At 43.9% G+C, this 27,896-nt stretch overlaps 3 protein-coding genes across 4 annotated transcripts in view; all 3 read left to right on the top strand.

The window, feature by feature from the left end:
* The window catches only part of LOC120062307 (protocadherin alpha-C2-like), a 44,010-nt gene extending 33,983 nt beyond the window's left edge, over positions 1-10,027 (top strand). For both annotated transcript variants that reach the window (XM_039012172.1, XM_039012171.1), the window contains exon 4: positions 6,538-10,027. In XM_039012172.1, the coding sequence (XP_038868100.1) occupies positions 6,538-6,839 (302 nt within the window). In that variant the 3' untranslated portion in view covers positions 6,840-10,027. The remainder of the gene's footprint in view (positions 1-6,537) is intronic.
* Positions 10,028-16,879: 6,852 nt separating this feature from the next.
* Positions 16,880-19,291, top strand: LOC120061925 (protocadherin gamma-A11-like). Its single transcript, XM_039011707.1, has one exon. The coding sequence runs from the start codon at positions 16,880-16,882 to the stop codon at positions 19,289-19,291; it is 2,412 nt and encodes an 803-aa protein (XP_038867635.1).
* Positions 19,292-24,988: 5,697 nt separating this feature from the next.
* LOC120061924 (protocadherin gamma-A10-like) lies at positions 24,989-27,385 on the top strand. Its single transcript, XM_039011706.1, has one exon. The coding sequence runs from the start codon at positions 24,989-24,991 to the stop codon at positions 27,383-27,385; it is 2,397 nt and encodes a 798-aa protein (XP_038867634.1).
* Positions 27,386-27,896: the final 511 nt, after the last annotated feature.

Raw genomic sequence — 27,896 nt, 5'->3', positions numbered from 1 at the left:
GTAGGCTATGTATGAGAGAGGTGAATAGGACACCATCCCATCAGCCTGAAAGACTTCCTGCACTGTTTGACTCCATAAGAGAGATTAGGAGTGTGTGCCATGCAGGGGACGTGACGCTGCCCACGCCTGGCCTGGATTTACTCCCACAATCCATCACTCTGAGCAGCTCCAGCAGAGAGCCCGGGCTGGGACAGAGAGCAGGGAGGGAGAGGGGGAGGAAAGGAGAAGGGATGGCAGGGGAAGAGGGCGGGAGAGAGATAGAGAGGAGAGAAAAAAGTGGGGTAGAGAAGGGGTGGGGGAGAAATGGAGAGGGAGGAGAAGAGATGAGAGGTTTGGTTAAAGCAGAGGAGAGAAAGAGAAAGAGGGGAGGATAAAGAGATTTGTAAACAGCATCATAATCCATAGTTTTAATTATTTTAATGGTCACTAATTGTCATAAAATGTGTTTTTGCTTATTCCCTCACCTACTGTTTATAGTACTTAGAAATGCTTTGGGCAAGAAACAACTATTTTGGTTCCCTTTGAATTCAGAGAGAAAGCGAGAGAGAGAGAGAGGAATAGTGCAGTTTTAGAATGCATCAGTGTTCTAGTTGTGAGCTTTGTTTGGTGGAGGTGGTGGTGGATGTGGTGGTGGTGGTGGATGTGGTGGTGGTGGATGTGGTGGTGGTGGATGTGGAGATGGTGGTGGAGGTGGAGATGGTGGTGGAGGTGGTGATGGTGGAGGGGGTGAAGGAGGTGGAGGTGGTGGAAGTGATGGAGGTAGTGAAGGTGATGGTTGGAGGTGGTGAAGGTGGTGTCACGAATCCCGTTTCCTGAGTCTGGTTTTTGCCTGTGTTCTGTTCTGGAGTGTTTTTCCGGTGTCCTGGAACGCACCCTGTCTGGTTGCCGGGCGTTTTAGCTAGTTGGGAGATCTCAGATTACCCGCACCTGTATCCCATCAGCTATCTGTGCACCTGGTCCTGATCATCATCTCTCCTCTTCATAAGCCCGGACCTGACATCCATTCCCTGCCGGATCGTTAGCCATAAACAGTATGTTGTGCCAGCGTATCAGCCTCCAGCTTGATAGTATTTGTTTTGTTGTTTTGTACGTCTTGCTTGCCTTAAACTTAACCCCGTTTGTTCTGTCTTCAGTTATTCACCCGGATCACTTACCCCATTCCTGCCTGGTCGTCGGAGGCTTCCGCTACTCCTTTGGACCCACCTATTCACTCCCATCAACTCACCCCCGCTGCCCGTTACGCTACCTGGATATTTCTACACCTTCATATTCACTTGTAAATAAATACTCACCTTCTTCCTACTCTCCTTGTCCTGGTCTGCTTCTGGGTTCGATTTTGAAAGAACGTGACAGGTGGAGGCAGGCTTGTTCCTGTTCTTTGAAGCCATGTAACAATGCCTCCCTCTGGCAACATCAATTACTACCTGCTAGATGAGATATGTACTGGCTGATCAAAACTGACTCACGGAACTCTTGCCCTGTACCAAGGGATGGGGCTCTGTCCCATGGGGTGCTTCATAGTCCTTAAAACCTAGTAGTCCCATTCTTCTGTACATGTACAGTACCAGTCAAAAGTTTGGACACACCTACTCATTCAAGGGTTTTTCTTTATTTTTACTATTTTCTACATTGCAGAATAATAGTGAAGAAATCAAAACTATGAAATAACACACATGGAATCATGTAGTAAGCAAAACAGTGGTAAACAAATGAAAATATATTTTATATTTGAGATTCTTCAAAGTAGCCACCCTTTGCCTTGATGACAGCTTTGCACACTCTTGGCGTTCTCTCAACCAGCTTCATGAGGAATGCTTTTCCAACAGTCTTGAAGGAGTTTCCACATATGCAAGGCACTTTTTGGCTGCTTTTCCTTCACTCTGCAGTCCAACTCATCCCAAACAATCTCAATTTGGTTGAGGTCAGGTGATTGTGGAGGCCAGGTCATCTGATGCAGCACTCCATCACTCTCCTTCTTGGTCAAATAGCCCTTACTAGCCTGGAGGTGTGTTGGGTCATTGCCTTGTTAAAAAACAAATGATAGTCCCAGTAAGCACAGACCAGATAGTACAGTGCCTAGCGAAAGTATGTTTTGTTGTTTTATAACCTGGAATTAAAATAGATTTTAAGGGGGTTTATATCGTTTGATTTACACATGCATACCGCTTTGAAGATGCTAAATATTTTTTTATTGTGAAACAAAAAAGAAATAATACAAAAAAACAGAACACTTGAGCGTGCATAACTATTCACCCTCGCCCAATGTAAATACTTTTTTAGAGACACCTTTTGCAGCAATTACAGCTGCAAGTCTCTTGGGATATGTCTCTATAAGCTTGGCACATCTAGCCACTGGGATTTTTGCCCATTCTTCAAGACAAAGCTGCTCCAGCTCCTTCAAGTTGGATGGGTTCCTGCTGGTATACAGAAATCATTAAGTCATACCATAGATTCTCAATTGGATTGAGGTCTGGGCTTTGACTAGGCCATTCGAAGACATTTAAATGTTTCCCCTTATACCACTCAAGTGTTGCTTTAGCAGGATGCTTAGGGTCATTTTCCTGCTGGAAGGTGAACCTCCGTCCCAGTCTCAAATATCTGGAAGACTCAAACAGGTTTCCCTCAAGAATATCCCTTTATTTAGCGCCAATATTTATTCCTTCAATTCTGACCAGTTTCCCAGTCCCTGCCTATGAAAAACATCCCCACAGCATGATGCTGCCGCCACCATGCTTCACTGTGGGGATGGTGGTCTCGGGGTGATGAGAGGTGTTGGGTTTGTGCCAGACATAGCGTTTTCCTTGATGGCTAAAAAGCTACATTTTAGTCTTATCTGACCAGAGTACCTTCTTCCATATGTTTGGGGTACACCAGACGTGTTTGCTTATTTAAGCAATGTTTTTTTTTCTGGCCACTCTTCTGTAAAGCCCAGCTCTGTGGAGTGTACAGCTTAAAGTGGTCCTATGGACAGATACTCCAATCTCCGCTGTGGAGCATTGCAGCTCCTTCAAGGTTATTTTTGGTCTATTTCTTGCCTCTCTGATTAATGCCCTCCTTGCCTGGTCTGTGAGTTTTGATGGGAGGCCCTCTCTTGGCAGGTTTGTTGTGGTGCCATATTCTTTCCATTTTTTATAATGGATTTAATGGTGCTCCGTGGGATGTTCAAAGATTCAGATATTTTTTTATATCCCAACCCTGATCTGTACTTCTCCACAACTGTCCCTGACCTGTTTGGAGAGTTCCTTGGTCTTCATGGTGCCGCTTGCTTGGTGGTGCCCCTTGCTTAGTGGTGTTGCAGACTGTGGGGCCTTTCAGAACATGTATATATATATACTGAGATCATGTGACAGATCATGTGACACTTAGATTGCACACAGGTGGACATTATTTAATTAATTATGTGACTTCTGAAGGTAATTGGTTGCACCAGATCTCATTGAGAGGCTTCATAGCAAAGGTGGTGAATAAATATGCACGCACCTCTTTTCCCCTTTTTATTTTTTTGATTTTTTTGAAACAAGTCATTTTTTTCTTTTCACTTCACCAATTTTGACTATTTTGTGTATGTCCAGTACATGAAATCCAAATACAAATCATTTTAAATTACAGGCTGTAATGCAACAAAATAGGAAAAATGCCAAGGGGGTGAATACTTTGCAAGGCACTGTATGGCGTATTGCTGCAGAATGCTGTAGTAGCCATGCTGGTTAAGTGTGCCTTGAATTCTAAATAAATCACAGACAGTGTCACCAGCAAAGCACCCCCACACGATCACACCTCTTCCTCCGTGCTTCACGGTGGGAGCCACACATGCGGAGATCATCCGTTCACCTACTCTGCGTCTCACACAAAGACACGACGGTTGGAACCAACAATCTCAAATTTGGACTCATCAGACCAAAGGACATATTTCCACCAGTCTAATGTCCATTGCTTGTGTTTCTTGGCCCAAGAAAGTCTCTTCTTCTTATTGGTGATCTTTAGTGTTTTCTTTGCAGCAATTTGACCATGAAGGCCTGATTCACGTAGTCTCCTCTGAACAGTTGATGTTGAGATGTGTCTGTAACTTGAACTCTGTGAAACATTTATTTGGGCTGCAATCTGAGGTGCAGTTAACCCTAATGAACTTGTGTTCTGCAGCAGAGGCAATTCTGGGTCTTCCTTTCCTGTGGGGGTCCTCATGAGAGCGAGTTTCATCATAGCACTTGATGGTTTTTGCGACTGCACTGAAATGTTCCGGATTGACTGACCTTCATGTCTCTTTGCTTATTTGAGTTGTTCTTGCCATAATATGGACTTGGTATTTGACCAAATAGGGCTATCTTCTGTATACCAACCCTACCTTGTCACAATAGAACTAATTGGCTCGAACGCATTAAGATGGAAATAAATTACACAAATTAACTTTTAACAAGGCACACCTGTTAATTAAAATGCATTCCAGGTGACTACCTCATGAAGCTGGTTGAGAGAATGCCAAGAGTGTGCAAAGCTGTCATCAAGGCAAATGGTGGCTACTCTGAAGAATGTCAAATATAAAATAGATTTTGATTGGTTTAACACATTTTTGGTTAGTACATGATTCTATATGTGTTATTTCATAGTTTTGATGTCTTCACTACTTTTCTACACTACTTTTCCTAACTGTCCAATAGAGGCTTGGTTGGGGAGGACAGGGAATGGTGAGATGGGCTTCCATACCCTGGGTGTTATGAGGCCAGCACTCCCTCTTCCAGACACAGTTCATTCTACTTGGGTGAATACAGTTTTGTTAAATTCCACTTTGGAAGGAAGTCAAAAAAGAGAGAGAAATAAAAGGAGAAACGTGAAGGAAGTGTAGAAACTAGGTCATAGCTGTGAGGAACGAGGCAAAGTGGTGTGGGGAGTGTTTTGCTGTTGTGTGTGTGTGTGTGTGTGTGTGTGTGTGTGTGTGTGTGTGTGTGTGTGTGTGTGTGTGTGTGTGTGTGTGTGTGTGTGTGTGTTAGGGGACTGAGAAGACATAACAGGGGGTAGTAGTTAGAACAGTCCTCCCTCTCTGGATCCCTGGGTCTTCAAGTTGGTGTGTGAGCTTTGTTACAAGCACCCTGGGTTGTCAACACACACACACACACACACACACACACACACACACACACACACACACACTTTGAATAACGCAGAGTCACAGTGAGTTTGACCGACCAAGCACCTCTGCCATCCCCATCTCCTTTAATGAGAAGTTATTTATGTGTGCACTCTCGCCCCTTTAATTGTATTATTTATGTGTACAGGGGAGTGTTCTCTCTCCTTGGGTAGACTGATTGGGTCGGGAGGGGAGAGCTGAGAGCTGAGCCAAGAGTCACTCTGCTCTGCTGCAGTGAGTCATGACATGTGTCTAGAGATGGAGGCAGTATAGAGAGGCTGTGTCACACCTGTCTGTCTCAAAGCACTGAGTACAGCCTTGTTTAACTAACTGGAGACCACTTAAAATACTGAGTGTTGGAGAGGGTTGAAGCTACTGACTGACACACCTTGCACACACACACGCAAGCACACACCTGGCTGGTCATCTATGAACGTTTGAAAATCTTGAAGAGCGATCTGGCCTTAATGGCCATGTACTCTTATGATCTCCAGAGGAGGACTGGCCACCCCTCAGAGCCTAGTTCCTCTCTATGTTTCTTCCTAGGTTCCTGCCTTTCTAGGGAGTTTTTCCTTGCTACCGTGCTTCTACATCTGCAATGCTTGCTGTTTGGGGTTTTAGGCTGGGTTTCTGTATAAGCACTTTGTGACATCGGCTGACGTAAAAAGGGCTTTATAAATACATTTGATTTGATTTTGACACAAGCACGCACGCACACACACATACACACACAGCTGTATACTGTGTATAATGTAGGCTCTTCAGTCTGTGCTGGCCATAACCACTTCTATTGAACAGGAAAAGTCTGTATTTACCATTTTTAGTTTAGCGCTTCAGTGGTGATCTGTGATGGAAGTTAAAGCACAGTCATCTCCCAGGACAAGCACTCAGTCTGTAAACTGCTTGTTGGCTTTCCTTTCAAATGTCATGTCTTTATTCCCTGACCTTTCCCTGCCTCTCCCGGCGTGATGGAGCGATTCATGTCTTATCTCATAGCACCAATTGAGGACGCTAGACGTGGGAAGGACAGGTGTGACAGACGCTTTGATTCTGTATAGCCGCTTACCAGCGGAAGCATTTGAAAGCTTGCATTCTGAGTCGCCACCCCTTCCTTTTGAGGGGTGTTATGGCTGTTTCTGTGGATTAGTGACCGATTAGTGACATCACAATAGGAGTCAGGGTGATCAGAGTACTCCTGTGGTTTTTCGATGCAGCACGGTGTGGACTGTGTGTCATGATGCATCACCAAAGGATGCAGTCTGACATGGCAGAGGTTTCTCATGATTTTCTGTGAAGTGTCCATTGCCATGACAATGACAGTAACACCGATCTTACAACCCCCTTTATGCACTATAGATGAGATTGATGATTCTATCTCAACATCAATAACCCCCCATCTTTCTCTCTCTCCCTAGATGCTGAGGGTGGAGAGACGTCCCCACCCATGGGAGCCGGAGTGGATAGTAACAGCTGGCACTTCCGTTACGGTGCAGGCGGCCCCGGTGGGCCCCCCCAGCACCTGAAGCCTGGCGAGGTCCCCCCCGAAGCCTTCATCATCCCCGGATCCCCCGCAATCATCTCAATCCGCCAGCAGGGAGGAGAGGACGACAAGAGCGACTTCATCACTTTCGGAAAGAAGGAGGAGGCCAAGAAGAAGAAAAAGAAGAAGAAGGAGAAGAAGGATAAGAAGGATAAGGGGAAGGATGATGACGAGTAGCGGTGGAGGAGGAAGAGGAAGAGAAGGAAAGGGAGCTGTTAAAACAGAGGTACCAACCAAAGTCCAACTGGTAACAAAAATAAAAGTATTTGAGACAACAGGTGAAAAGAGAGATCCCCAGTTCAACTTCATTATCTCTGGCTCAGTAACACAGACAGGCAGACAAAGTCACACTGCCGTCCTCCGCTCGATACCCACCCCTGGAACAAAGATAATAGCCCAGGTCTTTCTAACTCTCTCTGGTAATAATTTGGCCTTACCAAGATTACTGTAGTTTAACGTCTCCTTCAAATCCCTGTCTTGGGTAATTGCTTAATAATCATGCCTTGATGAGAAAAAATGTATTGATACATTTTCCTCCATGCCCCCTGGTGCCTGCCTATACACCCTGAGCCAAATAATACCCTCCCACTCCTCTCAGCAAGGGGACAAGAGCTACTGTCTCCCCTTGCCCTCTGCTATTCACCTTCTCTACCACGGATACGTTGGCACCTCGGTCTTACCCTTTCCCACCATGTTGTATAATCTCTTTTCTTTGAGACGAAAAGAAAATCTGAGGATGAGAAGAAAACAGCTCTGTGCCAGCCTCGGAAAAAGAACAAAAAAAGCAAATGTCAAGAAGAAGAAAAGAAAGTAAATGGAAGAGGACACAGACAGAGCTAAATGTTTAGAGCTGGACACTCACACTTGTAAATAGCACAGGAGAGAGTCGCTAAAGCTGAGGCTAAATGCTAACATGACACTGCTGCTGCAGCTTCCTATCGCGTTCTCTATCTGTCAGTGTTCCCTGAGACGGCAAGTAAAACATGGCTGTCAATGATACACACAGACACGTTGACACACACACGCTCACAAACATGGACACTGAGAACACCTGAGACCTGGAGAGAGGTACAAAATCTAGGAGCTGCCAACAAACAACAGCGAACAAATAACAATATGTTTAATACAGAACGCAAGCTTTTCCCCCAGCAGCACAGTCTCCTCAGCAGGACACACATGTACTGTAGATCTAGCCTCTCAGGATCGACACAGCCGCATCCCCTGCAATTACTCCTGGTTGGTCTGCTCAATACTCTATTTTGGGACAATGAGGTCTCTCTCTCTCAAAGCAGCCAACAGCTCAATGAGATCCCTCTCTCTCAAAGCAGCCAACAGCTCAAGGTGATCCTCTGTCAAAGCAGCCAACAGCTCAATGAAATCCCTCTCTCTCAAAGCAGCTAACAGCTCAATGAGATCCCTCTCAAAGCAGCCAACAGCTCAATGAGATCCCTCTCTCTCAAAGCAGCCAACAGCTCAATGAGATCCCTCTCTCTCAAAGCAGCCAACAGCTCAATGCGAAGAGAGAAAAAGAGGGAATGAGAGAAAGGAGGAACACTCTTCAGATTATCTTGAGAACGGAAGAGAGGAGTCCAGCTGAGTTGGCCTGTGATCCAGCTTGTTGAGCAGGGCTCAGTTGGAAACTTGTATAATAGCAGGACTGTCTCTAGCTAAAGATGATCTCTCCCCTGCCACTCAGCAAAAGCCTGATGCTTTCTGCTCTGAATGTTTGGTAGCAACCATCCTTTACCTGATACCCAACCTGATCTCCATCCTCCCCACTCCCCTGACCTTTCCACCCTCAACCCCACCCTTATCCCAACCACAGACTGCTTCTTCACGTGATGATGATGATGATGACATTTGTGAATTTTTTCTCTTTTTATTTGTTCTTGGAGAAGAGCCACGATTTCCTGCTCTGTTTTGTTAGCTTTAACTGATCTGCAGTGCTTCTTCTTGTCCCCCCCCCCCCCCCCTGCCCTTCATCTCTCTCTTTTTCTGGCCATAGACTCCCCCTCTAACCCCCTGTTCATTCAGGGTGAACTGGGAAGGCCTATTCTGAACCTTGTGGTGTGCTGGGGTCAGTAATATGTGTGAGGCCTGTAGAACCCAGTCGGTGCCGGTGGTCCAGTATTCTGTTAGCCAATGTCAGATCCCTCTAAGTGCAAAACGGTTGACTGCTTTTAACTTGTGAATACTACGCTGTTCATTCCTGTTTGTGGTCACTGGCGAGAGGGGATGAGGTGGGATGGGGACAGGGATGGAGGTCTGGGACATGGTGCTGAGGGCTATCCCTGTCCTTCTTGTTCCTGGGTAAACATATATGAAAACAGTAGGTCACCCATTGGCTTTTATGTACACGATAAATGTAGATTTAGACTTGCTTTTCATACATGAACTTTGCATTAATAAATGCGATGTGTAACCTAATTATTACATTATTAATGACTAAATACGAGCATCTAAGGATTCCTACCCCACAGCTCTATCCCACCAATCCTCTCTCAGGAGGTTTTGTGAGGGGGCGGAGACATGCTTCAGCCCTGCTTCTATTGGTTCCCCCTTGCCTGTAAGTTGTTGCCACACCCCCCCAAGTTCTGCAGCTCAGTATGACTTCACTCCACTAAAGTGGCTGCTGCATGTAAGTCTCAAAGGAAACATAGTATATAGAGAAATATATATATATAGAAATAGATGGCTATGATTTTATTATTTTCTATTATCATTTTACTTCATGACTCGCAAAGGAGATATTTGTGTGTACCTTGTGCATATGACATCCTACGCACTCCACTGTGGTGTTATACGTGAACTAAACCTCATAGATATTTGTAAATGCTATAGTGTGATGGCCTTGAATGCAACTCTGTTCATTTTGTTTTACCAAAATATCATTTTCGTTTTTGAGAACAAGCAAAGAAAAGGAAATAAAAAATAAAAAAATGATAATAATATGTTTTGTGTCCGGCTTTGACATGATGCTCTACCTAACACTAATATTGTAATTGAAATATGTATGATCCTGTGTTGAGCTATATTTTCCCTTCCACCCCCTTTCAACAGATAAAAAAATAAAAAAATGACAGAAAAAAAAGTCCAATGTAAAAATGGTATATGTAGTGTATGCTTGTGTTTAGTGAGCGTTCACGCTGTCATTCATTATTTAGAGTACGGTGGTGACCAATGGTGGTGCTGTCCTGGCCTACTGGGCAGTACTGATCTGTTGTAAAACCTTTTTTTGTACACCTGCTCATCTACTATGACTGTAAAATTGTGAAATTGCATTTCTTTCCGTTTTTTTAATTTGCCCTAAATGGATACAGTGGTAATGTGTTTTGTTTATAAATCACTAAATAAAGTTTTCTTTCATAAAAATGAGACTGACGTTGTCGCCTTACAGCTTGTTTGGAAACAGGCATTCATCCATGCACAGCACATCAGTATATTTGCCTCACAGTGGGACATTGTTGCTAGGGAGAGTGAGAGTGAGAGAGTGAGAGAGTGAGAGAGTGAGAGAGTGAGAGAGAGAGAGAGAGAGAGAGAGAGAGAGCACAGTGGATACAGTGAAGCCTCATAATGCATTAGGAGATCACAACGACGGTCCACCAAGAAGACAGCAATGGTTGGTAAATGGTATGTAGAGTACAGCGGACAAGTATAAGTGAAATCACAAGCATAACATTGGAACAATACTGCTTAGTAATACCATACTGATATACATCTTTATCAAGTCGCTAGATGAGCCCTGCGTATGTATTATAATGATCCAGTAACTTGTAAATGAATCTCCACCCAGCACTGTCAGAAGAGGACTGGCCACCCCTCAGAGCCTGGTTCCTCTCTAGGTTTCTTCCTAGGTTCCTGCCTTTTCTAGGGAGTTTTTCCTAGCTACCGTGCTTCTACATCTGCATTGCTTGCTCTTTGGTGTTTTAGGCTGGGTTTCTGTATAAGCACTTGGTGACATCTGCTGACTTAAAAAGGGCTTTATAAATACGTTTGATTTGATGTACAAATGATGGTGTCTGACTGCATATTCTCATGAACTCTACTGATCTCCAAAGGGCTCATTTAGAATTCTAGGAATATTCCAATCAGACTATTAACCATTGACTGTGTTCTCTGGATTCCACGGTGCTCATTATGGGGTTTAGATTCTGGGGTAACTAAGTGTTTCTCCAGCACATTGCTACTGTAGCTCAGTGATTAATGGCTGTTTATCAAGCACAAAGCTTTGAAAGATCAGGGAGCTCTTGTCTCTTTTCAATTGTCTATTCTCTGCTGCCTGTCATCTGGGTCTTTGAGCTGCAGACGATGTTTGCTGCTTATCATCTTTCACCCTCCTCTCTCATTTTCTCTCTATCGCTCTCTTTCTCTGTCTCTTGTCCTCTCTTTCATCCTGCATCTTGGAGAGGGTAGGGAGACAGCGGTGAAGAGAGTTCAAGGGTTAATGTCTGCCAAAACAACCCTCTCTCTCCCTCGCCCCCTGTGGGAGCCAGACAAGGAAGTTTCTATGGTTACCACCAGTAGGGGACAGTCTCCATGGCAACAGCCTCCTGATTTAAAAAAAAATATTTAACCTTTATTTAACTCGGCAAGTCAGTTAAGAACAAATTCTTATTTACAATGACGGCCTACCCCGGCCAAACCTGGACGAATCTGGGCCAATTGTGCGGCGCCCTATGGGACTCCCAATCCCAGCCGGATGTGATGAAGCCTGGATTAGAAAAATGTACTGCAGTAACGCCTCTTGCACTGAGATGCAGTGTCTTAGAGCACTGCAACACTCGGGAGCCTGATAAACTCCTTGTGCAGAGCTGGAGGGTGGAAACAGTTCTGAACCAGGAAGGCAGGATGGGTGGGGTCCCTTATGTCTGACAGAGACAACTTCAAAGGTTCAAAGGACTGTCAGAGTTCTAACACACACATACACACACACACCTTTCTTTGTCCTGGTGTCATCGTCAATGAGTCCTCCACCGATCAAAGCTATAGTACACTGTCAGGAAAAACTGCAGTTTGAATCACCACTACAACATATGTTCCAGACACACCGCCAAAGAAACATACACTCACAGACATCCTGGTCTGCATGCGTGGGAACAACATCTTAGCTCTCCCCAGAGCATTCACAAGGGGGTCCTGGCCGTTCCTAATTTCTGCATTTTGTCTCATTTCAACTTCCTCAGTAAAATAAACAAACATACAAGCGAAGGGGAAAAAAGCATAGCCAGCAGCATTTGGTCTGTAGAGTATTGCGTCGCTCCAGTTAATGAATATAGATATGCATTGTGGCAGAATGAACAGACCTCCAGCACTACTAGCAATAGGCTGCTGCACTAACAGGGGTCTCTGGTCTCTCTTCTACCAACCATGATCCACTCATATGCAATCCACACAGATAAATAGGAGCCCATTTAGTCCCACACAACAACAATGAATAGTAGGACTGTTTTTTAGAGAATGAATAATAAAAGGCCCTGAATGACTCCAACCCTTTAGCAAACTGCAAAAGAAAAAGAAGAACGAAATGAACCCTGAAAATGGAGAGAGGGATGAAGGAGATGAAGGAGTGCGGCCTAACCTGAAGTCAAGAGGACTGCTGACCTGAAGTCAAGAGGACTGCTGACCTGAAGTCAAGAGGACTGCTGACCTGAAGTCAAGAGGACTGCTGACCTGAAGTCAAGAGGACAGCTGACCTGAAGTCAAGAGGACAGCTGACCTGAAGTAAAGAGGACTGCTGACCTGAAGTCAAGAGGACTGCTGACCTGAAGTCAAGAGGACAGCTGACCTGAAGTCAAGAGGACAGCTGACCTGAAGTCAAGAGGACTGCTGACCTGAAGTCAAGAGGACTGCTGACCTGAAGTCAAGAGGACTGCTGACCTGAAGCGCTGGAGGACTGAAGTGCAAAAAGCAGGTAGAGTAAGGTTCTGTGAAATGTATATATCAATGGCTGAAACATTTCACTATCGTGTCTGTCTCACTAATTCTCCCACAGCATTCAAACTAATAATAATATGGTTGCTTTTAGTTGATGTTAAGAGAGTATTTGGCCATTGGGGTGTGAATGTATATTGTAGGGGGTTTGAGTATTTGGGGTTTGAGGGATTGGGATATAATGTTTCAAGGGGTAAGGGTTTGGGGGTGTCTGTGGTGGGGGTTGTCATGTTGGGGTCAGCCAGCTCTCCAGCCGCAGTGACTCAGAAAGAACAACATCCTGCTGAGAGAAGCAAACAGCGCGGGTCGGAGACACGATCACAGCCACGCAGACGGGGAGATTAATCTCTGTAATAAATTCACTCGACAGCAACAGGAGCACCAAACCTTGCTGAGAGCAATACAGAGTGTCTAGAGAGTCTGAGAGAGAGATAATGAAAGATGTGAAGACAGGAAGAGGAGACAGGCAGACAATTAAGTGACTGACATAAACTCACATTTGATCTGGGAGACGGAGAGGGAGTGGGCAAGGACAGAGTCAGTGTGTGACTGACGGACACTCCAGTATCAGAAGGTGACTTAGAGACAACACTTAAACACAATCTGAAGAGAGTGAGCGTGTTTGAGCAGTTCTGATGAAGGATACAATGCACACTATAGATTTTATAAAGACACAGATTTTTCTATGAAGTGTTGCAACCTGGACTCAGGGGTAGACATAACACAGTAAATGAAAATCCGGGACCCTCCAATTAGAATGATATGTTACGTTTCATATGGTAGTTATTAATTTGTGGATGTCCATCATCCATTTTGTGTGATATTTTCCGAATTACATTTTGTTTTTAGTAACGATAGCTCGGTGGCTAATGCTAGCTAGATGGCTAATGTTAACAAGGCTAGGGTTTAGTGTTAGGGGTTAAGGGTTAAGGTTAAGGTTAGTGTTAAGGTTAAGGGTATGATTAGGGTTAGGGTTAGCTAACATTCTAAGTAGTTGCAAAGTAGCTAAAAAAGTAGTAAGTAGTTGCAAAGTTGCTAATTAGCTAAAGTTGTCCATGATGAAATTCGACCAGGAAACCTTTTGGTTGCTAGATGTTAGCGTTATACACTTACCCATCCATCACAATCAATTACCCTACTTTAGTTTTTGGCCCTTAAGTAACCTTCTGTCTTATGTAACCATACTAAACGAAACATATCATACTCATTTGTGTGTCCCGGATATACATTTACTATGGTAAACCTAGTCTATGAGACCAGGCTAAGTGTTGTGTATGTCATTTGCACTTACAGAAGGAGTTTCAGTATGATGAATGTCAACCTTTGCAGTATTTCCCTATTCTATTATAGCAGAGCTGGGTAGTGTTGCTGGCTCACAGACCTGGCAACCACACCTGTCTCACAGGATGTGCCAGACAAACACCATCTCCCCATGTTGCCCACTCTGCACAAAGCAGGCTGCAGCAGCATAGCACTGTCCGGCTCTGATGACCAACCAACCTTCACGGTCACGTTCACAGCCATACCACACCTCACAACCACACCACAGAGGTTACCTGTTCCTTCTGCTTGGGTGGACACCGTTTTGTTAAACTCCACTTTGGAAAGAAGTCAAAACAGTGAGAGAAATAAAAGGAGGAATATGTGAAGGAAGTCATAGCTGTGAGGAATGAGGCAAAGTGGTGTGTGTGTGTGTGTGTGTGTGTGTGTGTGTGTGTGTGTGTGTGTGTGTGTGTGTGTGTGTGTGTGTGTGTGTGTGTGTGTGTGTGTGTGTCCTCTGTCCCGCTGCAGGCTATGTGTCAGGGGCATGGCTGTAGCTGGACGGTCATGAAAGCCAGGGCACAGTGAACGGGGCACAGGGGAGGTCTGAGCTGATTAGACCAAAGAAAATGGCTACTGATGCTATCTTGGCCGCAGTGGCCAGAGAGACTGGTCTAATGAGGAGCCCAGAGACCGCAGGGGTGAAGAGTTAACCACGTTTAATCTGAGTCTCCGTTCTATGTTCTCGGTTCTCTTTTCTCTCTCTCGCTCATATGCATAACAGTCTACTCTATAGAAAACACTAAATGCATTCTCAGTGTTTCTTCATGGACATAAATCATGTGGTTATAGATTTCAATCTGCCTCCTACCAACGAGCGCTTCCTTGCCTTGTACTGAGGGAAATGACCAGACTACACGCCCTGGTTTTGAGGTGCATTGACCTTGCAGAACGTGGCAGCGTAGATTTGAGTGTTGTTAAGTAATATCAAAGACGTTTAGCGCGCTGATCCCTCGTCAGTATTCTGGAATCATTATCATGTCAAACAGGCGCCGGCATGCACATACAATTTGTACGAACGCCAATATTTCAGAGAAGAAGAAGACACTCGCTCCTATCTCCCGGAATGAATACTTTATCATCACACACAAACAAACAATTTACAGGTTGATAACACATCTGAAATAATGTATGCAATTTAAATATGCTTTAGACCAACAACGTGACATGTTGCAGAGCTGTTGTAAAGCACAAGTGGTGTGAAGACATTGTTAATAGCTTTCGCTCGCATTGAGTCTTGCTGAGTTGCTTGGGCTGGCGCGCTCTGAGTGAAAGTCGCTCTCTGCTGGAGAAACACAACACACACAGACAAAGCTGTTACAGTCAAGCAAGGGGACCAGCGTTGTTAAACATGCTTTCGTTTACATTCAAGCAAGGGGACCAGCGTTGTTAAACATGCTTTCGTTTACAGCCGATGACAGGCAGTGCATTTTCAACACAGTATCATCATCCTTGCCCCAAAATGCATGTTCACACGAGAATATAGTCTGATGGAGCCATATGTAAGTTAAGCAAGCCAGCGCATACCCAGGCCAGTCTACCCCCGCGACCAATACAATTTGATTTGATTGGAAAAATAAGCATATGAAAGCTAAACGTGCAGTTACGGTTACATTCCGTGATTTCCAAGCAAACAGCAATATGTAAGCAATGATATTTAACGAGCTTTTTATCATTGCAGATTGTTTCCCACGACCACGGGATCAGTTTCAGGGAGGATGAAGGTCTTCATGGATCCCACAGAGAAAAGGTAAGGTGCTATGGATTCATCGCTACATGTAGAACGTTTGATGGAGGATTGACAGGTGATGGCTATGCTTCAGTGTATGTCCAGCCCGTTGGAATGTTGAATAACAGGGTTGCAATCATGAAGCTTTGTGTGTCTGAAACGTAGCCTTACAGAAAGTAAATATTAGCCTACATCTCTTTTGAAGAATACTGCCTCGGCCTCGCAAACCCGAAAACGTAGGCTAACTATGTTGTTTAATATCACTGGAAGAAATACCTTGCATTTAAGTACAAAGGCTAATCAGTCGATTTGGCCGGTGACTATTTCATCGCTGTGTGCAGTTCTAAAATGACTCTCTGTATGCCGCTGTGTAGCACCAGGCACGAGCTGCTTCGAATGAATTGCGCACGCGCTGCTCTTTCCCTCCCTCCCGAGCTCTCTATCCCTTCAGTATACTAACAGTAGGCCCATAGAATGGGATCCCAGCACTTGTTAACGACATGTGTATTAACACATGGGTATGGGTATCTTTATAGCAGCCCAACTAAATTGAGATGAGGGTTGACAGGTTTGGGACTTTCGGTTCGTTTTGTTGATATGCATGCTCTTAGAATGGTGTGATTCCATTTTATCTATTTTTTTCTAAACAACCATATCTGTCGCCTCAAAAAGTAAAGGAGCCTTAACTGTAAGAGTAGCAGCATGGTAAGTTGGTTTTTAGTTTCCAACTCGTAACACTATTTGTATAGAGAGACTCGAGAGACGAGAAGTTTGAGAGTGTACGTCCACCGCGGTCCCTAGTGGTCGCTGTCCATGGCGCTGAAACATACTGGCTGTGACCTACGGCTATTGATTGCTCTATACGTTTACAATGGCTTCGTTTCCTCAACATAGAAGCCTACAGGATATACAATGAGTAAGTATACGTAAATATTTCCTATATCAAACATATTTAACAGTGCAATGTAATTAAGTATGCGTCATTTCTGAAGGTTGCTCTAAGTGTCGCTGTTCACCAGCTGAGGTTGAATATACTGTATACACCTCTCCTCCCACTGCTGTCGTATTTACAGCTCAGGGTTTGCCACTAATGCAGAACACCGTGGAAATGGTCAGATTGCGCATTCTCTTGGTTTATATTTTGTTGTAATTTTCTATCAAACCATATCTCAGCCAGTGGAATCGTTATACTTCGATCGATCTGAATATAAGGGGATCTCTTCACCGCATTCTAACGATGGGGCACAAAGGAATCTCGGTGACAGGCCTGGTCTGCGGCTTTATTTTCTTTCTTCTACCGCTGCACTTCGCCAATGGAGACGTAAGCTATTCTTTTCCGGAGGAGATGAAACGCGGATCTGTTATTGGAAATATAGCCAAGGATCTCGGGCTGGAGGCGAGCAGACTTTCCGCTCGTAAGGCCCGTATTGATACCGAAGGGAACCACGAACGGTATTGTGACATTAATCTAAGTACGGGAGATTTGACTATAGCTGAAAGGATTGACAGAGATGGGCTTTGTGGCAAGAAGGCTTCGTGTGTTTTAAACCAGGAACTTGTATTGGAGAATCCTTTGGAGCTGCACCGCATTACTCTTCATGTTCAAGATATTAATGACAATTCCCCGCAATTTAAGGAAGAGGTGATTAAAATTGAAATAGCAGAATTGTCCGTAAAAGGAGCTCGCTTTTTATTAGATGAGCCTCGTGATGCGGATATAGGACAGAACACGGTTCAAAGCTATAAACTTGAAAGGAATGACCATTTCATTTTGAATGTTAATACAAAAAGTGGCGGACGGAAAAATGCCGAATTAGTCTTAGACAAAGAGCTAGACCGTGAACAACAGCAGGAATTTAAATTATTACTCACAGCTGTAGATGGGGGCACTCCGCAGAGATCAGGTACTGTAGTCATACACGTCACTGTACTGGATGCTAACGATAACGCCCCAGTGTTTAGCCAGGCCGTCTATAAAGCCAGTCTGCCTGAAAACTCTCCTTTAGATACTCTTGTAATTACAGTGAGCGCCAGTGATATAGACGAGGGACCCAATGGCGAAGTTCTGTATGATTTTGACCATGTTTCAGATGAAAATAACATTGTATTTTCTCTTGATCATAAAACGGGAGAACTAAGAGTTATTGGGTCTCTGGATTATGAAGATGAGTCATTATATGAAATGCAGATCAGCGCAAAGGACGGTTTAGGATTAGCATCTTCCTCTACCTTGATAATAGAAATCACAGATATTAATGACAACGTCCCTGTGATATATCTACAATCTCTGACTAGCCCCATACCTGAGAACGCGTCACCTGGTACAGAGGTGGGCATCATTAACGTGCATGATAGAGACTCTGAGAATAACCGACAGGTCCGCTGCTCCATTCAGCAAAACGTTCCTTTTAAGCTGGTGCCATCAATCAAAAACTACTATTCTCTGGTGACCACGGGCGAACTGGACCGGGAACTAGTGTCTGATTACAACATTACAATCACTGCCACCGACGAGGGCTCTCCACCTCTGTCCTCCTCTAAAAGTGTTCAGTTATCTGTAGCTGACGTCAACGACAACCCACCTGTGTTTGAGGAACAGTCCTATAAAGCCCACGTGACTGAAAATAACAAACCCGGTTCCTCCGTGTGTTCCGTTACTGCACGGGACCCAGACTGGAGACAGAACGGAACAGTGATTTATTCTCTCTTACCTGGTGAGGTGAACGGTGTCCAAGTGTCCTCGTTTTTATCCGTTAATGGAGACACGGGGGTGATCCACGCTGTGAGCTCGTTTGATTATGAGCAGTTCAGGAGTTTTAAGGTCCTCGTGGTGGCCAGAGACAACGGTTCTCCTCCGCTCAGCAGCAACGTCACGGTCAGTGTGTTCATAACGGATGTGAATGACAACTCTCCTCAGATACTATACCCCGCCCCGGAGCGGAACTCCTTCATGACCGAGCTGGTCCCCAAAGCTGCGCACGGAGGCTCTCTGGTTTCCAAGGTGATAGCGGTGGACGCGGACTCCGGGCAGAACGCCTGGCTGTCCTATCATGTGGTCAAATCCACAGATCCGGGACTTTTCGCTATTGGTCTCCACAGTGGAGAGATCCGGACACAGCGGGACATTTCTGAATCTGACAGCATGAAACAGAACCTCATTGTGTCAGTGAAAGATAACGGACAGCCCTCTCTCTCTGCCACCTGTACAATGTATTTAGTGATTTCTGATAACTTGGCTGAAATGCCGGAACTGAAAGATGTCTCTTATGATGAGAGCAATTCCAAACTCACCTCTTATCTGATCATCGCGCTGGTGTCCGTCTCCACCTTTTTCCTCACCTTCATTATTGTCATCCTGGCCGTGAGGTTTTGCCGCAGGAGAAAGCCCAGACTGTTGTTTGACGGAGCGGTCGCCATCCCCAGTGCGTATCTCCCTTCCAACTACGCAGAGGTGGATGGCGCGGGAACTCTCCGCAGCACATACAATTATGACGCATACATGACAACGGGATCGCGCACAAGTGACTTCAAGTTCGTCACATCTTACAACACACTACCCACGGACCAGACTCTGAGAAAAATTACTACAGACTTTGCTGATGATCTTGAAGATGCCGATGTTTCCCCAGAGGTAGGACTTTACCGTTAATAATAGACTTGGCACTAATTAGGCTCTGTATCAGTGGTGGTTTTTGCATGTATATCCTGGTGGGGTGAACTTCCAAAAAAATAAATAATAATCATGCCAGCAAAGTCACTACACAACACAACACGAAACCATACATGAATTGCACTGTAATGGTGACAAAAAGGTGCCCATAAACTGTTAGGGCCTACATAAAGCTGTCCCAACAGAGGAGCTTTCCTTTCAGCACCATGGAGTGAATCCTTACCCCTGCTACACCTGTCAATCAGCGGAGCCTTGTCTGGCAGCGAAACAGTTCATTCAGCCTCATTTATTGCCTTAAAAAAACATAGCTGATATGGCTGACTTGCTTAAACAAATGTAAATTCTACTGACAATTGAGCTGTACAAACTATGGCATAAGGGAACGATGAGTGGAAATGAGGCAATCCGTAATTTCGATTAAGACATGAATGAGTGAGCTAAGACGGACATAGTCAATACAACTATTTGTTCAGCCCTTTTGAAATGTACAGCGACAGAATTCAGAACATGGGCCATTCTTACAGTATTCTCCCTGTACACCAAATCAGAACCATAGGACAAATAAACGGGGCATGTAAGCAGACAATGAAAGCTCTTACAATATTCGATGATGACATTTCTCTAAAACAGGCTAAAGCCTACATGTGCACCACCAAGTCAGATGAGGGGAAAGGGACCGAATTATTAAGGTGAGGCACATGGGCTACAAACAGCTTACTACTTAACATACACTTAGTATTACCTTCTTAGTTACAGTATACATATCTCCCTGGCATATTACATAATATATTACATAATTTCTGTAGCAGCATACAATACATTTTTGGACTCACAGTTGTGCTGTGCTAACTTGAACAGGAAGGTGGCACGGCGGTCCTTCTTAAGGGCACATTTTGTCATAAAACTTTGTCATCAAAGTCTGACATTCTCTGGGTTTATGCTGCTTTCAAGACAACTGAGAACTCTAAAAAAAAAAACAAGGTTGAATCACGTCAGTGACGTCAGTGAGGATCGGGTCGGAGCTCTAGAAAGAGGCCTGAGTTACCCGACTTGGAATTGTGAGATGGATGATCGTTCAAACATATTTCCCCAGTCGGAGTTCATTTTGTTCAGAGTTCCCAGTTGTTTTGAACTCACTGAAGTCTGAGATTTCTCAGTTCTGAGTTTCCAGTTGTTTGAACGCAGCAGAAGTCATGCTGGCTTGACAGCATCGCCAAAGTATTTAACCTTTTAAGCTTTGAGAAGAGACCATTAAAACCAGACATGGGCCACACACTCTCTCCACCGGATAGCAGGCAGGGGAAGACAAATAGGGATTTGTTTTTTTCAACGCTTGCAGTTAGCCACTGATATCTTCCAAACAACTCATTGTTGAATTTGCAATTTCCAACTTGTTGTGTAATGTTTATGTCTAATGGCTGATGAGCACTGATACGTTTTATCTATAATTTCTCTTCATATGACAAGGACTGAAAAGGATTTGCCAGTAGATTGTCAATGTGAATCATGATGGTGACTGCCTGTGTAGTTTGCTAGCTAAGATTTTGAAAGTATGATGTTGACATGATCACTCCAATCAAAGCTACGGTAGATATAATGTGATTTGATGTAATTTTATCTGTGGCCAATGACTTTGTGCCTTCTTGGTTGGGCACTTCTAATGTAAATCTAAGGCAGCAACCAAGGGGTCTTGAACTTTAAAGCTCTCCCTGTAGATTTTGCAGTGAGGGAGTGTCCCCATGAGTGACAGAACACTGAGCCAATAATGGCGCAACTAGAGAAGATTACCAAGCCCTACGCTTTGTATTACCCACTGGCTGCCCCTCCATCACAGAAAGCAATGAGCTAGGCTGAAACACCTGCATTTTGGAACAGCCTTACTCAAGAAAGCGAAAAAGAGACGTTGGCTGCGTTTCAAACTCAAAATAGACAGCCCTCGTACCCAAACCCTCAGCGCTTGAATTACGTTTTACATCGTCAAATCTGAGTGTACCTTAAATGTCCCTTGCCCAAGCGAGGGAGAGTGATGATCGGAGAGGCAACATCCTTGTTGGAAATCGTGAAGTTTAAAACCAACCAACCTAAAGCTTTCAATGTACCTAGCAAACGAATGTATTTAGCTGGCTAGCTACAGTTACCAATAGCTGGCTAGCTAGTTCCCTAGTTTGGTAATTTATTCCAATCCATTTCAGATATTCCCAAAATATGTTTATGAATCTAGCTACGTTTTATATTTATAGGCTGTTTACGACGAGACTAAGCCAATTTGCCCACGCTAAAATCAATGTCTATATATCTTTTTTAGCAAGCTAGCTTCATACTTTTTTCTGACATGCTGAATATGCAGCCTTGTTGATTAAATTTGAGACTTTGCGGGCACCAGAGTTTGACGTCACTACAGTTTGCATTGAATTGTGGGTTATATCAATCCCGCAAGTGACCAACGTTGTTCACTCTCTCCCTCGAGCTAATTCGAAGGCCGAGGGGGCAACTTTAGTGAATTGGACCTCCACTTAAAATGGCAATCTGCATCCAATTTCGACTGGGATTTCCCCGAGGGACAGTGGCTAGCGCAAGAGCTGAGAGGGTAAATATAACTTTCTTGAACTGCAGCCCATAGTTGTGCAGCTTTATTAACTCATTAAAATGGTTTACATTGTTTGCAAACTGAAATGTGACAAGTATTAATGAAGAAATAACATACAAAACAGTCAATAAAAAAAATATATACATATATATACAGTACCAGTCAAAAGATTGGACACACACACCCATTCAAGGGTTTTTCTTTATTTTTACTATTTTCTACATTGTAGAATAATAGTGAAGACATCCAAACTATGAAATAACACATATGTAATCATGTATTAAACAAAAAAGTGTTGAACAAATCAAAATATATTTTATACTTGAGATTCTTCAAAGTAGCCACCCTTTGCCTTGATGACAGCTTTGCACACTCTTGGCATTCTCTCAACCAGCTTCATGAGGAATGCTTTTCCAACAGTCTTGAAGGGGTTCCCACATGCTGAGCACTTGTTGGCTGCTTTTCCTTCACTCTGCGGTGCAACTCATCCCAAACCATCTCAATTTGGTTGAGGTCGGGTGATTGTGGAGGCCAGGTCATCTGAAGCAGCACTCTATCACTCTCCTCCTTGGTCAAATAGCCCTTACACAGCCTGGAGGTGTGTTGGGTCATTGTCCTGTTGAAAAAAAAGTGATAGTCCCACTAAGCGCAAACCAGATGGGACGGCGCATCGCTGCAGAATGCTGTGGTAGCCATGCTGGTTAAGTGTGCCTTGAATTCTAAATATATCACCAACATTGTCACCAGCAAAACACCATCACACCTCCTCCTCCATGCTTCACGGTGTGAACCACAAATGCGGAAATCACCCGTTCACCTACTTTGCGTCTCACAAAGACACAGGGGTTGGAACCAAAAGTCTCCAATTTGGACTCATCAGACCAAAGGACAGATTTCCAGCAGTCTAATGTCCATTGCTCATGTTTCTTGGCCCAAACAGGTGTCTTCTTCTTATTGGTGTCCTTTAGTAGTGGTTTCTTTGCAGAAATTCGCCCATGAAGGCCTAATTCACGCAGTCTCCTCTGAACAGTTGATGTTGAGATGTGTCTGTTACTTGAACTCTGTGAAGCATTTATTTGGGCTGCAATCTGAGGTGCAGTTAACTCAAATTAACTTATCGTCTGCAGCAGAGGTAACTCTGGGTCTTCCATTCCTGTGGCAGTCCTCATGAGAGCCAGTTTCATCATGGAGCTTGATGGTTTTTGTGACTGCACTTGAAGAAACTTTCAAAGTTCTTGAAATGTAATGCATTGACTGACCTTCATGTCTTAAAGTAATGATGGACTGTTGTTTCTCTTTGCTTATTTTCGAGCTGTTCTTGCCATAATATGGACTTGGTCTTTTACCAAATATTCTGTATGCCACCCCTACCTTGTCACAGCACAACTGATTGGCTCAAATGCATTAAGAGGGGGAAAAAATCCACAAATTTAACTTTTTAACAAGGTACACATGTTAATTGAAATGCATTCCAGGTGACTACCTCATGAAGCTGGTTGAGAGAATGCCAAGAGTGTGCAAAGCTGTCATCAAGGCAAAACATATTTTGATTTGTTTAACACTTTGTTGGTTACAACATGATTCCATATGTGTTATTTCATAGTTTTGATGTCCTCACTATTATTCTACAATGTAGAAAATAGTAAAACATTAAGAAAAACCCTTGAGTGAGTAGGTGTGTCCAAACTTTTGTCTGGTACTGTATATACATTATTTACTTTTGTGGCTAAACAGCTGGAGCTCAAAACAGGTGGGGTTTTCCCTGAATGACGGGGTGCTACTGCTCTGTAGCAGGTTTTACACTTGTAGTTAAAGTATTTTGTGGCCACAATTTCAAAACAGTTTTTGTGATTCATGATGAAAACACTGTTTCCACAGGTCTCCTATATGTAGATTTCCATTCATTATCTGTCCCATGTTTTGTATTTTCAAATATGGTGGATGTGTTGTATTTTCTGCTTTGAAATCAACCCTCCTCATTTCAAGGCAGACATCCCGGATGATATTATGTTCTTTGCATTGTGTTTGGGTACGTTTGGCTTGGGATTGATAATCAAATCATTTTTTCTCCCTCATAGCCAACCGCCCAGTTTTAATATTACAGAGGGCGTGTTATAGCCTGGTTCTATTTGGAACCGTTGATTGTATGTACCCTCAGAAGGCTAAAGAACAACGTGTAGAGAGCACAATGTTGAGAAAAGTACTGAAGTGTATCGGAGTGTCGCTGTCCATTGTGTTGAAACGCTCGTGTTGTTTTTGTAAAGTCTGTAGCGGCAACGCTACCAAATACTAACTGAGTGTATGTAAACTTCTGACCCACTGGGAATGTGATGAAATAAATAAAAGATGAAATAAATCACTCTCTCTACTATTATTCTGCCATTTCACATTCTTAAAATAAAGTGGTGATCCTAACTGACCTAAGACAGGGCATTTTTTACTAGGATTAAATGTCAGGAATTGTGAAAAACTGAGTTTAAATGTATTTGGCTAAGGTGTATGTAAACTTCCGACTTCAACTATATCTTCCTTGACAGTTCTATTCACTGGCTTTGTGCATTTTACCAATGAGTGACAGTTGAGAGATAGAAGGACCCTGCACCTCTTCAGACTTTATAGGCCTAGCTACCATTTGGTAAATAGTAGTTAATTTCTACCTGGCATATACCTAACTCGAGAGTGCGAATGGTTTTAGGGAAATGAGTGCTTGTGGTTTTATGTTGTTTCCTGTGCCTATTTGGTAATGCCCTTCCTTATGCTGGGGGCATACATCATGTTTCCAATGTTTACCTACTATTTTTTTTTAAGTATTTTGCGCAATGTCAGCGTGTATGTGTACACTATGTGTAATTTTGGAAGGGTACACACAGTGTCGCTGTTCACTAGCGGAGGTATAGTATATGTAGCTCTCCACCCATTGCTGTTGTCATTGACAAAGCTCTGGTGCCATTTCACTGCAGATAACAGTAGAGGTAGATGCACATATACTTTGTTGATAATATAGGGAATTTTCATGGTTTTGTCGAACAATTTTTCATTACATCGATCTGTCTAACTGTGAGGTGGTTATTTGACGTTTTAATCTAAGGATGGGAAACAAAGGACTCTCGGTGACAGGTCTGGTCTGCGGCTTTGCTTTCTTTCTTCTACCGCTGCACTCCGCCTATGGAGACGTGAGCTATTCTTTTCCAGAGGAGATGAAACGCGGATCTGTTATTGGAAATATAGCCAAGGATCTCGGGCTGGAGGCGAGCAGACTTTCCGCTCGTAAGGCCCGTATTGATACCGAAGGGAACCGCAAACGGTATTGTGACATTAATCTGAGTAACGGAGATTTAAATGCTGCCGAAAGGATTGACAGAGATGGGCTTTGTGGCAAGAAGGCTTCGTGTGTTTTAAACCAGGAACTTGTATTGGAGAATCCTTTGGAGCTGCACCGCATTACTCTTCATGTTCAAGATATTAATGACAATTCGCCACAATTTAATGATGACATGATAGATATAGAGATAAGGGAATCAGCGGAGAAAGGTTCTCGTTTTTTATTAGGAGAGGCTCATGACGCGGACATAGGGCAGAACTCAGTTCAAATATACACTCTAGAAAAGAATGACAAATTTGTGTTGTCCATTGATAGTAACAATGTTGAGCTTGTTCTAGATGAAAAGCTTGACCGTGAAGTAAAGCAGGATATTAAATTATTGCTTACAGCGATGGACGGAGGCTCTCCGAAGAGATCAGGTACTGTAGTCATACACGTCACTGTACTGGATGCTAACGATAACGCCCCAGTGTTTAGCCAGGCCGTCTATAAAGCCAGTCTGCCTGAAAACTCTCCTTTAGATACTGTAGTGGTTACAGTGAGTGCTACGGATGCAGATGAGGGAGTTAATGGAGAGGTGACATATGATTTCGATCACATTTCAGATGATGATAAAAAAGTATTTTCTATAGACCGTAAGGGAGGAATAATTAAAGTTATCGGTTCTGTTGACTTTGAAGAGGTTCCGTCGTTTGAGCTGCGCATCAAAGCGAAGGACGGTTTAGGGTTAGCATCATATGCCAAAGTGATAATAGAAGTAACTGATGTTAATGACAACGCTCCTGTGATATATCTAAAGTCTCTGAAAAGCCCAATACCTGAGAACGCGTCTCCTGGTACAGAGGTGGGCATCATTAACGTGCAGGATAGAGACTCTGAGAATAACCGACAGGTCCGCTGCTCCATTCAGCAAAACGTTCCCTTTAAGCTGGTGCCATCCATCAAAAACTACTATTCTCTGGTGACCACGGGCGAACTGGACCGTGAACTAGTGTCTGATTACAACATTACAATCACTGCCACCGACGAGGGCTCTCCACCTCTGTCCTCCTCTAAAAGTGTTCAGTTATCTGTAGCTGACGTCAACGACAATCCACCTGTGTTTGAGGAACAGTCCTATAAAGCCCACGTGACTGAAAATAATAGACCCGGGTCTTCCCTGTGTTCCGTTACAGCACGAGACCCAGACTGGAGACAGAACGGAACAGTGATTTATTCTCTCTTACCTGGTGAGGTGAACGGTGTTCCGGTGTCCTCGTTTTTATCCGTTAATGGAGACACGGGGGTGATCCACGCTGTGAGGTCGTTTGATTATGAGCAGTTCAGGAGTTTTAAAGTCCACGTGGTGGCCAGAGACAACGGTTCTCCTCCGCTCAGCAGCAACGTCACGGTCAGTGTGTTCATAACGGATGTGAATGACAACTCTCCTCAGATACTATACCCCGCCCCGGAGCGGAACTCCTTCATGACTGAGCTGGTCCCCAAAGCTGCGCACGGAGGCTCTCTGGTTTCCAAGGTGATAGCGGTGGACGCGGACTCCGGCCAGAACGCCTGGCTGTCCTATCATGTGGTCAAATCGACTGATCCGGGACTTTTCACTATTGGTCTCCACAGTGGAGAGATCAGGACACAGCGGGACATTTCTGAATCTGACAGCATGAAACAGAACCTCATTGTGTCAGTGAAAGATAACGGACAGCCCTCTCTCTCTGCCACCTGTAGCATGTATTTGGTGATTTCTGATAACTTGGCTGAAGTGCCAGAACTGAAAGATGTCTCTTATGATGAGAGCAATTCCAAACTCACCTCTTATCTGATCATCGCGCTGGTGTCTGTTTCCACCTTTTTCCTCACCTTCATCATTGTCATCCTGGCCGTGAGGTTTTGCCGCAGGAGAAAGCCCAGACTGTTGTTTGACGGAGCGGTCGCCATCCCCAGGGCGTATCTCCCTCCCAACTACGCAGAGGTGGATGGCGCAGGAACTGTCCGCAGTACTTACAATTATGACGCATACCTGACGACGGGTTCGCGCACAAGTGACTTCAAGTTCCTCACATCTTACAACGACAACACACTGCCCGCGGACCAGACTCTGAGAAAAACTCCAACAGACTTTTCTGAAAATCTTGACGACTCGGAAGGGTCCCTAGAGGTAGGCTTTTAATGCAAATAATAACGCGATTTTTTTTTAGGCTTATATGATAGGTTGGGGCTCTATTATTTTAAAATTGCAGCTAATATGCTTTGTGTAATATTTTTGTTGTTGTTGGAGAAACCACCTTTCGTCATTAACCCAGCTTGACTATTAAGCAAAATTATTTATGCTTCAGTTTCATTCAATTTGAAATGTTTTAGATTATTATTTCAGTCCCGTCGCAATTTAATTGCAAAATCCCGAGGCGCGATTATATGTGGTTTGCTAGAGTTGTAACGTCGTGTGTGCTCTTTTTGTAATTGCTAGAATCGGTGGATTTTTCAAATAATAGACTTCAGTCGCCTCTCGGTTTTGTGATTAGGGTTGTACTGACAATTAATTGCTCTTGTGTGTTTGGCACTGGAGGAGTGAAAACCTGTTTGGAAAGAGGCTCGAAAATAGAACTGCTGTGTTTTGAGAGATAATTATTTATTAGACATCTTGCAGGATGAAATCTCTTGAGATGCACCTTCTCGGGTTA

Source organism: Salvelinus namaycush, chromosome 17 (assembly GCF_016432855.1).
Source record: "Salvelinus namaycush isolate Seneca chromosome 17, SaNama_1.0, whole genome shotgun sequence".
NCBI lineage: Eukaryota > Metazoa > Chordata > Actinopteri > Salmoniformes > Salmonidae > Salvelinus > Salvelinus namaycush.
Note: the sequence above shows the minus strand (reverse complement) of the source record. Positions and strands in the feature narration are given on the sequence as shown.